This window comes from Mytilus edulis, chromosome 3 (assembly GCF_963676685.1).
Source record: "Mytilus edulis chromosome 3, xbMytEdul2.2, whole genome shotgun sequence".
In the NCBI taxonomy this organism is placed as follows: Eukaryota; Metazoa; Mollusca; class Bivalvia; order Mytilida; family Mytilidae; genus Mytilus; species Mytilus edulis.
This window is the reverse complement of record NC_092346.1, coordinates 20,929,691-20,944,621: the sequence shown is the minus strand read 5'-3', so window position 1 is coordinate 20,944,621 and position 14,931 is coordinate 20,929,691. Positions and strand designations below refer to the sequence as shown.

The window sequence follows — 14,931 nt, the reverse complement described above, 5'->3', positions numbered from 1 at the left end:
TTTTTTATAATTTTTAAGGGAGCATAACTCTAGAACAGTAAAAAAGTTGCCACCAAGTTTTGAACTTGATCTTTGCATAGTGGTTATAAGCATTGTGTATAAGTTTCATAAAATTTGGTTGAGGCAAACTTAAGTTTGAGAATGTAAACCAATTTTGGGACAGACAAGGGTAAAACATATTGCCCCTTACAAATGGCATAAAAATACATCAAAATATTGTCATGGAATAGCCTGTTGGCTGAGAAATTTAAACTACATGTGTAGGTAAGTTACTAGTCGGAAATAAAAATTAGCATTTGTTGATACTACTGTTGTTTTTTGTTGACAAGTTGTTTTAGGTAGTTTGTTGTAATGCCCCCACCATGGCGTAGGTGGCATTAGGTTTTACCCTTATCCATCTATATGTCCCAAAATTAGTTTAAATTATCTACATGTAACTCAAATTTCCCTTTACCAAATGTAATGAAACAAATCATATTACCACAAAACACAGAACAAATTCCAATTTGGTTGGCACCACTTATACCGTTTTGAGTTATGCCCCTTTATAAATGGAATAAGACTGCATTTGCTGAAATGTCTTGCATTCTTCAATCATTGATATTATGTTGATAGTCCTAAATATAAAGCTTTACTACAACTATCACATAAACTTAACATGATCCAAGAAAATGAGGTCAAGGTCATATAAACCGAACAAGAAATACATGTACACCTTACAATCATTCAGTACACTATATATATTTGACTTATTGTTTATATTTTCTAAGAAACAAACTTAAACAAGAAAACTAAACATTGAACCATGAAAATAAGGTCAAAATCAGATAAAGCATGCCATGCAGACATGTACAGTTCAAAATTCTTCCATAAAACAAATATAGTTGACCTATTGATTATAGTTTAAGAAAAACAGAGCAAAACACAAAAACTTTAAACTGAGCAGGGAGCTGTATAAATGAGGTCAAGGTCAAATAACACCTGCAAGACTTACATGTACATAATAAAATATTTCCATACGCCAAACTTTGTTGACCTATTGCATATAGTATTAGGAAAACAGACCAAAACTTTAAAAAAAACTAACTTTGATCACTGAACCATGAAAATGAGGTCAAGGTCAGATGACACCTGCCAGCTAGACATTTACACCTAACAGTCCTTCCATACACCAAATATACTAGAAGGTAAGACCTATTGCTTAGAGTATCTAAGATATGGACTTGACCACCAAAACTTAACCTTGTTCAATGATCAATGAAATGAGGTCAAGGTCAAGTGAAAACTATCTGACAGGCATGGGGGCCTTGCAAGGTACTCGCATACCAAATTTAGTTATCCTATTACTCATAATAAAGAGAAATTAATATTACAAAAAATCCTAACTTTTTTTTCAAGTAGTCACTGAACCATGGAAATGAGGTCAAGGACAATAGACATGTGACAGACGAAACTTTGTAACATAAGGCATCTTTATACAAAGTATGAAGCATCCAGGTCTTTGACGTTCTAAAATGATAAGCTTTTAAGAAGTTAGCTAACGCTATCACTATCCACATCAAGCTTTCTGTGTCTTACAACAAAAATTTTCCATTCTTCAACTCAATCAAATTCTACACAATGTTTATAACCTTAAAACACAAATCAAGTTCCAATTGGGGTGGCTTTACTGTTATAGTCTTCTAGTTATGTTCTTTCATAATGTTTTAAGCAAGCAGGTGCATTATCTTGGTCCATGCATTACATCCTCCAATTGTTAATTTTTTTGTAGGGTTGTTGTCTCTTGATGCATACTCCACAACTTTTATAAATGCCATGTATAGGGTCTATTTTTAAGTATGAAACAGACTTTGTTTTGCTTTAATCCTTTGTTTAAAACCATATTTGTATCTGGATTTGTTTTATACCCTTCCTCAGCAACTGAGAACACCTCAGATATTTGATGAGGATTGTGCTCAGTCTCCAGTTTTACCTTATTGTTTTTTTTTAACTTAATAACTTTGATTGTTCTGAAGGACTCTTCTACTATATTTTTCTTTATAGTAAAAATTTGTAAGGGTTCCACGGAACCCAGTGTCTCGCCTACTTTTGCTGTAAATCGCAGGCTCAACAAAAATGAGGAAAAAAATCAATAAAACTATTCCTCTTGATACGATATTATGATTGTAAGAAGCTTCTGTCCAAGTTTGGTAAAAATTTAGGATAGTTAATGAATCTAATAAAAGTTTTGAAAACTTTAACTGCAGACTGTATGTAATGTTAACTGGAAGAAAATCTAAGTCCATTTAAAAGTAAAATACAGAAAAAATGGAGTTATCTTTTTACAAAATTTACTTCTGGATACTATCTTATGATCATAAATAAGCTTCTGTCCAAGTTTGGTACAAACCCAGGATAGTTTAAGAAATTTATTAAAATTTTAAAAACTTTAACCACAGAGTGAATGTAATGTTTCCCTGCAGAAAAACTAAGTCCATTTGAAAGTAAAATAGGGAAAAAATGGATTTATTTTTTTACAAAATTTTTTCTGGATACTATCTTATGATCATAAACAAGCTTCTGTCCAAGTTTGGTACAAACCAAGGATAGTTTAAGAAAGTTATTAAAACTTTAAAAACTTTAACCACAGAGTGAATGTAATGTTTCCCCACAGAAAAAACTAAGTCCATTTATAAGTAAAATACTGAAAAAATGGAATTTTACTTTTACAAAATTTACTTCTGGATACTATCTTATGATTATAAACAAGCTTCTGTCCAAGTTTGGTAGAAATCCAGTATAGTTTAAGAAAGTTATTAAAATTTCATGAACTTTAACCACAGAGTGAATATTTGTGGACGACGCCGACGACGACGGAATGAAGGATCGCTTAGTCTCGCTTTTTCGACTAAAGTCGAAGGCTCGACAAAAATGGGAGAAATTGAACAAGCTGACTATTGTATAAAGATAACAAAAACAAGAATGTGTCCATAGTACACAGATGCCTCACTCGCACTATCACTTAAAGTCTTTCTATGTTCAGTGGACCGTGAAATTGGGGTCAAAACTCTTACAAATGTATATGGCATTAAATTAGAAAGATCATATCATAGGGAACTTGTGTACCAAGTTTCAAGTTGAAGGGACTTAAACTTCATAAAAACTACCATGACCAAAAACTTTAACCTGAAGTGGGACAGACAGACATAAGGACAAACAAAGGGAGGCACAGACCCAAAAACATAATGCCCATAAATGGGACATAAAAACAATTTAATAGCACATGTTTTATTATCACACAGATTTCTCGACAACAATGCTGGATGACTGATTTAAATGCAATGACATTTGTTCATGACAAAAATGTAGACCATCAAATTTGTTGTAATCTTGGCCTGTCTGTCTTTTATATCTTTTGGTAGCAATAAATGCCTGTTTATTGAAAGACTGTGGTACTGGAAAGATCACATTGTCTCTATGCCTTGTTACTGTCAAAATAGTCCTTTGCTTCATTAATCTTTGATGCAATATATGGTGAACCACCTGAAACAAGAAGAAATATAATCTTTCTGAATATGTTTTTTATACCTCATAATTTTGTATATTATTGGAATCAATAAAACAAAATGTGGGGTAACATTGAGACTAACACAGGTGGATTCCACATTTAATTATTTTTAATAATCAGAATAGAAGAGTCGTAAAGTGGACGAGCACATGAGAGAAGCACACATATAGGATCTGCTCAGGGATAGTTCATCATTCACCTAAGTATAGGATCTGCTCAGGGATAGTTCATCATTCACCTAAGTAAGTTTGGCTATTCTATTTATAACCTTTTGCTAATATATTTCTGATCTTATTTTGAATATATTCAAATTCAGAATAGCAGTCTTAATGCAGAAATATTATATGTTTGATGTTCATTTTGTTCTAGAATAAGATATTCAAAAATTTCTATATTGGCAACTTCACAAGAAAGAGTTTGCTCCTTGGCATTTTACTTTGGTCAAACATTCATTATTACTTCCTGTGACTCGACTGTTGTGTTGCTATCTACCTATTGCAACTTATCAAAAATTCTGACCAATTTCACCAAATTGCAATTTGTTTGATAAATAAACTGTTCAACTGGTCAGAAATTTGAACAAACTTCTGTAGAAAACCACAGTAAAGTCATGATAGTGCAAGATGATATAATAAAACATACTTACAATCCTAAGAGCCTTAATTCCACTTTAATGTTGTAGTGAAAATTTAGTTGAACAGTTTGTATAGATATATTATAGTCATTGTCGTGACAAAGGTGATCTGTTGTTATTTGAAGTTTCCATGGGGAGATAATCATTTTTCTTTCAATAAGTCTTCAAAAGAATAATGTTTTAGGTTATCTCCCAATGGAAACTTATCAATAATGTATTGTTATTTCACACATACTTTAATGAATATAGGATGTTTAATTTCCAATGATATCTGATTCATATGAATAAGGAAGACTTTTCAAAAGAAAAAATATATGAACGCATAGTTAGGACATTTTTTATAGCAATTCAAAATAACAACAGATCACCTTTAGCAAGACAATGTCTATAAAATATATATACAAACTGTCAGACTGAATTTTCACAACAACATTAAAGTGGACGAAAATCTTATAGGATTGTAAAGTAAGTTTTAAATAACCACCTTGCACTTTCACATTTTGACTGAACAATTTGTTCAAAATTCTGACCAGTTGAACAGTTTGTATTGATAAAACAAATTGCAATTAGGTCAGAATTTTGAATGGGTTGCAACAGTTGAAGAGCAACACTGTAGTAATGTAATCATCCAAATATAAAGTAACGTTCCCATTATTCATAAATAATCTTTGCATCCAATTGTTTTGTTTATCACATTATATGTGTGGTTATTTTTTTTTCACAATCTCAATACATAAATTTAATTAGTCTTTTAACACACTATCGCAGGCTAAATGTTACAAAAGTTTTAGAAAATTAGATTTCCCCTAGTTCTGTTATATTATTAACCAATAATACTCCCTACAGAAATCTGTTCACTAACAATATATCTACATGTACACTTTTAAAATAAAACAATATTGATTCAAAAGTAACAATTACCTCTGTCTGGATGATTTAATAACATTATTCGTTTGTGTGCATCTTTCACCTTGACTTTACTTGCTGATGGACTGAAAAAGACATTTAAAAAAAGGTTTAAAAAAAATTACTATATGTACAAACAAAACTTTATTCTATGACAGACAACTGTGATTCAAAACATTTTTTGTATGTAGTGAGCCCTGCAAGATTATTGTTCAGATTATTCATCTTCATATTAACTTTAGAGAAGATACTGTTGTAACATATTTGCATTAATTTTCTAATCTTAAAATACATCTTTCATGAAAATTGGTTGACTTACAGTACATTTTTTGCCAATTTCAAATTTATTTGATAGTGACATAACATAGGACAGTTTCATCAGAAAGGCAACTTTCTGTTTCTAGGATAAAATCATGTTGATCATCACATCACTGGATGCCTTTATTTATAGATTGTCATTGGTCATCTCAATAAGACTGATGTTTTCCTTTGAGCCAGTACAGGGAAAGTGAGAAAAGCTAGTTGAGATGACCAATGATAATCTGTTTATTGCTTTTTTTTTCCCTATGACAATGTTGTTAATTTCATTGTGAACGGCACCAGAGCCCTTAGTTTCTCGCAATAATTTTTCACATCACTCTACAGACAGTGCTGAGAAAAGAAATTATCAGTCAGTATTCAAAGATCAAAGTAAAATTGTGTAATGTAGTGATAATGTTAATTAGCTGTTGCATTTCAATTATAATACTAACCTTACTCCTAAAATTAAACCAGCTTCTCTTTTTGACATTTTTGCATCAAATCCTCCTTTATAGTACTTGCTCAAGGCCTGGAAATAATAAACAATTTTTTTAAATAATATTTCTCTTTTTTTTATCAAACTTAAAAATGGGAACATTGGAATAATGACTTACCACTATGCCAATGTCTTGAATGCTCACAACTGACAACTTTATAACATGAATAGTTCCTTAAGAATCACTAGGTACAATGTAGTATGTCAGGTTTTGTTCTTTATCTAACTAAATTCATAGTTTGAAGCAAGATTAAAAGTTCCCATAATTTAAAGACTAATTATTATTCATATTAGATTACTTATATTATTATTTTTTTAAAATAAAACAAGAATGTGTCCTCAGTACACGAATGCCCCACTCGCACTTTTTTCTATGTTCAGTGGACCGTGAAATTGGGGTAAAATCTCTAATTTGGTATTAAAATTAGAAAGATCATATCATAGGGAACATGTGTACCAAGTTTGAAGTCGATTGTACTTCGACTTCATCAAAAACTACCTCGACCAAAAACTTTAACCTGAAGCGGGACAGACGGACGAACGGACGCACAGACCAGAAAACATAATGCCCCTCTACTATCGTAGGTGGGGCATAAAAAAAAAACTGTGGCATTGAGACAGAGTTGTAATGCAGGCTACACAGAAGTAGAAAATAAGAATCTATGATTCATATTTTTAATAACAGCATTTTTGCAATTTAATAGAAATTTTAAAGAAGATGTGGCATGGGTGTTAATGAGACAACTCTTCATCTAAGTCACAATGTGTAACCAGGTGCTCCGCAGGGTGCAGCTTTATACGACCGCAGAGGTCTAACCCTGAACAGTTGGGGCAAGTATGGACAAAACATTCAAGCGTGATACAGCTCTGAATTTGGATTGTGATCAAATTTTTGACATTACATGGTTTTTTTTTACACAAAACAAATGTCAAGATTTTACAAATCAATTAAAGATTTCTTCTTCAAACTTTTTAAATCTAAAATTAAATAGTTGACACAGCATAGGTTTCTGACACAGAATGAATGTGGTCTAATGAACTTAAAAGGTTTTTTTTGCCTTTGAGCAATTCACTATGATGTTGAATATTAATCCTCTCAAAAAAATGTTTGAAGAAATTTTCTTTTTATTTATGAAATCTGAAATGAGAAAAATTTAAACCCCCCCCCCCTTTTTTTTCACATCCCCGTTTCCCTTTTTCCAAAACTGATATCAATTCAAATTTCTAATGGAGTTTGCAACAATAACTACTCTTTTAAATACATCATAAAATATTAAAATGTAAAATAAAGTGCTTGTTATCACTGAATGGTAAAGATTGTTTGGTAGTAAAAGTGAATATACATTGTTTATTGTATATAACAATAAAAAAAACTTCATCAGCAACATTTTATATTGGCCAATTTCCAATGAAGTTATTTACATAAAGTTATTGGCAAATAAAAATAGAAAATGACATCATAGTCATGTCTGGCAAATGTCCAACATACATTATCTAAAAACATTTTAGATAAGATAAGGAAAAAAAGCTTCATCAGCAACATTTTATATTGGCAAATTTCCAATGAAGTTATTTATAAAGTTATTGGCAAATAAAAATAGAAAGTGACATCATAGTCATGTCTGGCAAATTTCCAACATATATTATCAACTACTATTATATACAAAGAAAGATAACTCCAATTGAAAATTAATTGCTATTGCACAATATTGTGCAATTAGATATTTCTTGCTATTGTGCAATACTGTGCAATTGAAAATTTCTTGCTATTGCACAATACTTGATATGGAATCCTGATTTGGACCAACTTGAAAACTGGGCCCATAATCAAAAATCAAAGTACATATTTAGATAAAGCATATCAAATAAGCCCAAGAATTTAATTTTTGTTAAAATCAAACTTAGTTTAATTTTGGACCCTTTGAACCTTAATGTGGACCAATTTGAAAACCGGACCAAAAATTAAGAATCTACATACATAGTTAGATTCGGCATATCAAAGAACCCCAATTATTCAATATTTGATGAAATCACACAAAGTTCAATTTGGACCCTTTGGGCCCCTTATTCCTAAACTGTTAGGACCAAAACTCCCAAAATCAAACCCAACCTTCCTTTTATGGTCATAAACCTTGTGTTTAAATTTCATAGATTTCTATTTACTTATACTAAAGTTATGGTGCAAAAACCAAGAATAATGCTTATTTGGGCCCCTTTTTGGCCCCTAATTCATAAACTGTTGTGACCTCAACTCCAAAAATCAATCCCAACCTTCCTTTTGTGGTCATAAACCTTGTGTTAAAATTTCATTGATTTCTATTTACTTATACTAAAGTTATTGTGCGAAAACCAAGAATAAGGCTTATTTGGGCCCTTTTTTGGCCCTTTAAACTTCCTAAACTGTTGGAACCAAAACTCCCAAAATCAATCCCAACCTTCCTTTTGTGGTCATAAACCTTGTGTCAAAATTTCATAGATTTCTATTCACTTAAACTAAAGTTATAGTGCGAAAACCAAGAAAATGCTTATTTGGGCCCTTTTGGGCCCCTAATTCCTAAAATGTTGGGACCAAAACTTCCAAAATCAATCCCACCCTTCCTTTTGTGGTCATAAACCTTGTGTTAAAATTTCATTGATTTCTATTCACTTTTACTAAAGTTAGAGTGCGAAAACTAAAAGTATTGGGACGACGACGACGACGCAGACGACGACGCCAACGTGATAGCAATATACGACCAAAAAATTAAAATTTTTGCGGTCGTATAAAAAGGTAAACAATTATAGGTATTAGTACAACCTTCAACAGGGAACCTAGGCTGATACCAAACAGCAAGCTATGAATTCGAAGGGGCCCTAAATGACTAGTTCAAAACAATTCTTACAGGAGAACCAAGGATTTAATTTTGATATAAATAACTGTACGATATTTCAGTACATAATCATGATGAGTCGCCATCTAATTCTGTTTAGTGATCTATGCATTTACTCATTGCTTTGAAGATCTTGTGTTCATGTTGTCCTCTCGATTTCAAATTTAATCTTAAGACATAAAATATTTCCTAAATTAAGTAACAGATATTAGTCTGTTATTCTGGTTATTTCATTGTGACAAAATCTCAATTAAAATTCAAAAGTTTAGCTACATGTACCTACCCCAGATGCATCCATCTGTTTCTTCAGAGTCTGTGTTACAGTTTTTGCATGCCTGGTTAGATATCTCCCTGTATATTATACAGAAATATAATAAAATAGTTAATTAAATATCATGATTCATCATTGTTGCAGATTTGTATATCTTAGTGGTAGCCTTAAAGACTACATCTAAATTATTTATAATGTTCTATAGTTCCATTTTTAGGCTATATCTTAAAATTTCATTAGTTTAAACATATTTATTTATAATGGATTGGGAAACAAGTTTTGCAACTTATATTAATCCCTTTCCACTAAAATTTTATTAGTCATGTTAGTGTGTTCATATTTTTAAAATCCTGTGGCCCCAAAATGCAAAATAAAGTTATGCTTATTTCAATCTAAAGTGCATCTAAAAAATATTAAAAGTCAACATGCTATAAAATATTTGATCTTGTATTGATTTTTTTTATATCATTAACTGTTCTATAAAACAATGAATTTAATTTGTAAACCCAGATTGGATATATATATACATATTGTCAAAAATATGCTCGAAATAATTGCTGAAAAATGCAGAGAAGCAAGCAATTATTCAACCAACCAAAATATGTGGCAGTGATGAGTATTTGTAGATAACTTCCCTTAGATGTCCATTTGATAACAGGTAACCATATCACTCAATATGACATAGAATTTACTTAATGCACTGATAATGGCCGTACAAACTATGGACCATGTCAATTTTCAAATAACTACAAAAAGTATCAAGATGAAGGACAGCAATAAAACATGTAATTCAATTAGCCTTTTCAGAATCTACAGGACTATACATGTAGGTACGGTTGTCTCATTGTATGCACACCATAATACAAATAACATTATGTCAATGATTGAATTTCCATTACCTACATCTAGGACGTTTTAATCCAATCACAAGGTTTTGGTGTACTCTTTTGAAAATATTACCAGAATGCATGAATATATGAGATTCTGAAATGGAAAATTGATATACTATTTTTCCTCTTTGGTATCCATCCTCTATTCTTCCCCCTCCTCCCCCCCCCCCCCCCCCCCCCCCATTTAAACATCCAGTACAGCTAACATGGCTAATAAAACAACCATACAGAACCCCTTCAACATTTGTAGCTGTTAATGATTTGCAGATGTTACTTCCTTGTAACTTCATAAATAACCACTTTTTCTTATGTACAGTACTGTATATTACTTACCTCCAAAACCCACTGCTGCTATACCAAGTCCAGCTAGAATCAGATTGGAGGTCTAAAAATAAACATAATCAATTACATGTGTATTCAAATTAATATAAAAAAATAATAAAAAAATGATAAGAGTTGTTATCTTGTAAATGATCAGATGTGCATATTGTGTTTGACTAAAATTGCCTTGTTTTTTCATCGTTAGTGATGGTATTCAGTTATATTTTTCAGATCAACAATTGTCTGGGATTATGTAAGCTATTTATATATGGTGCTTTCCCAGCTTCTGTGGAAGGAATTGAAGTCACATGATTTGCCTGAAGGACCCTTGTCAGTCAGGGGTACTACTTGTACAAGTAAATTTTATTTACTTGAAGAAGTAAAATAAATTATACTTATATAAGTAAAATTATAGGATACTTATACAAGTGAATTTTATTTACTTATATAGGTAAAAAAAATGACTTAGTTATGTCCCTTAGACATTCAGATTTTTTTTACTTAAGTGAAAAAGTCATCTTTTCTAAGATTCTTCTTGAAATTTTTAAAAAATTTGGAAAAAAAGTTTGAACCCCTTAAAAAAATTGGAACCCCCCAAACTTTTTAAATCCCCCTTGGAGCAATTACCCCCACACTGAAACCCAGCCTTTCCTTAGTAGTAGTAAACCTTGTAGTAAGATTTCAGAGAGATCCATATTCTTTAACACTGTATGTTATTGTCTGGAAACTAGAAAAGGTTTGTTTTTGGCCCTTAATACCTAAACTGTCGGCACCATAAACCCCAAAATGAGTCCAAAACTTCTACTAGTGGTATTAAACATTGTGGTACAATTTCAGAGCAATTGAAATACTTATGCACAAGTTAATATCCTGAAAATGGAAAAATGCTTGTTTTGAGCCCCTTTTGGGCCCCTAATGCCAAAACAGTTGGGACCTCCATTCCCAAAATCAATCCCAACCGTCCTTGAATTGTGTTATTGTACCTTCTCATTAAATTTCTTTAATATAGATCCATTCACCTAAACTAAAGTTAGTGTCTGGACACCAATTGGTCTACTGACGAAGCAGACGACGAAAACTTCATACCATTATACAATCCCAAATTTTTTTTTGCAGTTGTATAAAAATTTCTTGTACAAGTACATGTAGTACACCTGACTGCTTGTCAGCCATTCCATATTCAATAATTAGTGGTATACAATGTAATCTGATATAACTTACATTGATTCTTTGTGGACTCATCATTACTTTTCAATTTAACCAACAGATCAGTTTAACATGTTCAAAAACTTATTCAGCATGTTATCATGTTATATAGATACTAACATAGGTCTAGTGTAGTCCAAATAATTATGACGTCTTGAAGGAAATAAGAAGAGTTCGGCCATGGAGCCAGTTCGGCCATGGTCATTTTGTCATGTAATAAAAGTAGTTCCAGTCATCATGGTCATACTTTTATTTCATATAAGAAGACATTGTGTTTTATATGTGCGTATATATATATATAGATTCTGCCACTGCATCGAGTGTGATATGATATTCAACCACTTGAAACGGTTAAATTTTCAAATTTAAAATTTAACTGTCGAGAGTGGATAAATATCGTATTACATTTGTACATAAAATTTGGTGGTGGAATCTTGTTTCTCTAATGATTTTCTATCAAATTGCAGGAAAACTTATTCCGGCGCGGGCCGGCCTTCTTTTCGAATGATCTGCAAACAGATGTGTTCTTTCTATGTGACGCCGTCAGGCATGGTTGCCTTTTATCATGCAGTCACAATAGGGGGAAACAAATCTGATTGTCAACCAGACAACTCTCCACAAGCAATTGATAGGACATATAGTGAAAAAAGTATAATGGAAAGAAATGACCAAGGCCGAAAAGTCACTAATGGCTTTTTCTGTAGTAAAGGGTCTTGAAAGTTATTTGGACTATAGTCCCTGTCAGCTGAAATACACCTTATCGCTAATCCCGGCTGACCCGTCCGCTTGAACTTTTGACGTCAACAACAATCACTTTTCCGTTGTGGCGTCAGATATTTTGTTTTATGACGTCAAAATTTTACGGGAACCTGTGTGATTTCCAGCAATGGCGGACAAATAGCGATAAGGTGTATTTGTAGCGGTTATCAGTAAAAAGGTCAGGATTATTACAGTGCGATCACTTAAAAGGTAGGTCAATCATGTCAATAGTGGTTTTTCTTTTGACGATTTATGAATAGAATGAGAAAAACTATATCTCAAGTGAACACGATTGATAGTTTAGATTACTTTTACTGATAACCGCTACGAATTTCAGCTGATGGCGACAATAGGGTCTAAATTATGGTTTCCTGCAACAAGATTTTTTTTTCTGTATAACAGTATAATTCATTGTAATTACTATATATTGACTGTACATCACTTTAATACTAGGAAAAGGTTAATTTTCACAATAAAGCAAAGACTGTTTGAATAAAACAAACCCTACAAAAAAACAGGCGAAATTAATAATTTTCGGAGGTGATGTAAAAAAAATCTGACCAGATATGGCAGAAAACATCTTTGACCTCCGAATACTGGTAGGGATTGTCACCTGACAATAGTGAACAATACAACCTTAATTTCTCTGTCTTTTCTATATTCCATGCTGTAAAAAGATATTTACCATTTTCGAAATGTGTAATATAAATATAAAAGAAAAGAAAGTCCTGAAAGTCCTAGAAAAATTTCGTCAGTCACCTCACTGTCGACTTACGTAACGTTGTCATAATTTATTTATATAAGTATACAATTTAAAGATAGCGAAATTTTAATAGGCTTTTAATTAAATAAATGTTGTGCGAAAGTTAAAAAATAAATAAATAATCTTTCTTTAACAATATTTATATTATTTTACGACATTCGAAGGTGTCTAAATCACAAGTCATGCCGGATTAACTTACATTATCCGACATTCTCGTTGACAGTTTAATGAACCCGCGTAGTCTCCGCGTAGTAGTCTCATAAAAAACCAGGTGCTCCGCAGGGCGCAGCTTTATACGACCGCAGAGGTCGAACCCTGAACAGTTGGGGCAAGTATGGACAAAACATTCAAGCGTGAAACAGCTCTGAATTTGGATTGTGATCAAATTTTTGACATTACATGGGTTTTTTTTACACAAAACAAATGTCAAGATTTTACAAATCAATTAAAGATTTCTTCAAACTTTTTAAATCTAAAATTAAATAGTTGACACAGCATAGGTTTCTGACACAGAATAAATGTGGTCTAATGAACTTAAAAGTTTTTTTTTTGCCTTTGAGCAATTCACTATGCTGTTGAATATTAATCCTCTCAAAAAAATGTTTGAAGAAATTTTCTTTTTATTTATGAAATCTGAAATGGGGGGGGGGGGGGGGCAAGGGGTTTAACTGTTATGTTTTATGGGGCAAATTAATTCTTTGTTATCTGTTATTTTGAAAATATATTTGCTGTTAGCTGTTATTGTCTTATTCTTTGTTAGCTGTTATTGGGCTTTTAATTTTTTTGTTATCTGTTATTGTGATAATGTATTTGCTGTTAACTGTTATTGAAAATTGGAATGTTAGCATTTTTTTTGACAGTCAATATTCGGTATAAATTGAAGATCATTGGCCATTGGGGTCTACCACTACTGATATGTTTGTCCCGTATTCAGAGAAGGATTCCATTAACATATACCCATCACAGAAGTGTGGTCCAGGACAATTCAAGTATATATTATGATTATCCTTTTTAATAAATTCCATTTTTTTTATGAATGTGTATTTAGAATTATCTTAATTTTTTGTATGAGAATAATTAATGTTCCTTGTTTTCCGTACGAACATATTAAATTAAAACAGTTCTTAATATGACAAAAAGGAAAACATATGGCCAGAAACATATATCTGACAAGGATCTCAATTAAGGACTAGGTCCTAACAACCACTTAAACTTTTATATAATATGGTACATAGACTCAGCTCTGTGATTCTTTTCAAAGCAGAACCAAATGCATTGTACCATGAAAGTTCCAACCATGTACTTGGGTCCGAAGCTGCACATAACTCATTACAAACAAAGAGTTATTTCGCATCAAGCCATTGTTTCCCTACTAAACTATGTATTCTACTTACTAGTACACTTGGTACAATCAAAAACCTCAGCTGATAAAAAATTATTCAAATAAGGCCTTTGAAAATAGTGGAATAAATTGCTTTTAGAGTGTCAAAAAGTACTTGATAAATTGCATGCTTATAATTGGTGCTTTTGATTTTTCTACCCTATATACCACTTTGCCTCATAGTTTTATTAAGAAAAATTCACACACCTCATTAAATGGTCATTTAGAAAAAGTCAGAATATTCAAACTCTTTTAGGTCACTTTTTTGATTAGCAACAAAGGGAGCTTCAGTCAATATATATAAACAATACACCAACATTTCATGAGAACTGCTGAAAACATTTTTGTGTTAATGTCTGAAAACTGGAAAATCACCCCTTTTTAATTAATAAAACCCGTTCACTCGGAAACGTAAAATCTAAAATTTATAAAAATTGAAAGTTACCTCATGTTAATAGATATAAACAATTCACCAAAATTCCTTGCTTTGTGAAAGCATTTTTGAGATATTATCAGAAAATTGAAAAAAAACCCACCAATTTTATTGAATAAAAACCCATTACACAGAAACTTAAAATCTAAAATTT

The 14,931-nt window shown here is 31.7% G+C and overlaps 1 protein-coding gene across 2 annotated transcripts; it reads right to left on the bottom strand.

The window, feature by feature from the left end:
* Nucleotides 1-3,251: 3,251 nt before the first annotated feature.
* On the bottom strand, nt 3,252-12,986 carry LOC139514196 (mitochondrial import inner membrane translocase subunit TIM14-like). 2 transcript variants are annotated; one of them, XM_071303006.1, is made up of 6 exons: nt 12,886-12,986; nt 10,248-10,299; nt 9,037-9,104; nt 5,840-5,916; nt 5,103-5,173; nt 3,252-3,522 (listed from the first exon to the last, which is right to left on the bottom strand). In XM_071303006.1, exons 1-6 carry the CDS (start codon nt 12,886-12,888, stop codon nt 3,455-3,457), a joined length of 339 nt encoding a protein of 112 aa, XP_071159107.1. In that variant the 5' UTR covers nt 12,889-12,986; the 3' UTR covers nt 3,252-3,454. The 2 variants fall into 2 exon arrangements, with proteins under 2 accessions (XP_071159107.1, XP_071159106.1); XM_071303005.1 differs by lacking the exon at nt 12,886-12,986 and adding an exon at nt 12,837-12,881.
* Between the last annotated feature and the right edge of the window lie 1,945 nt (nt 12,987-14,931).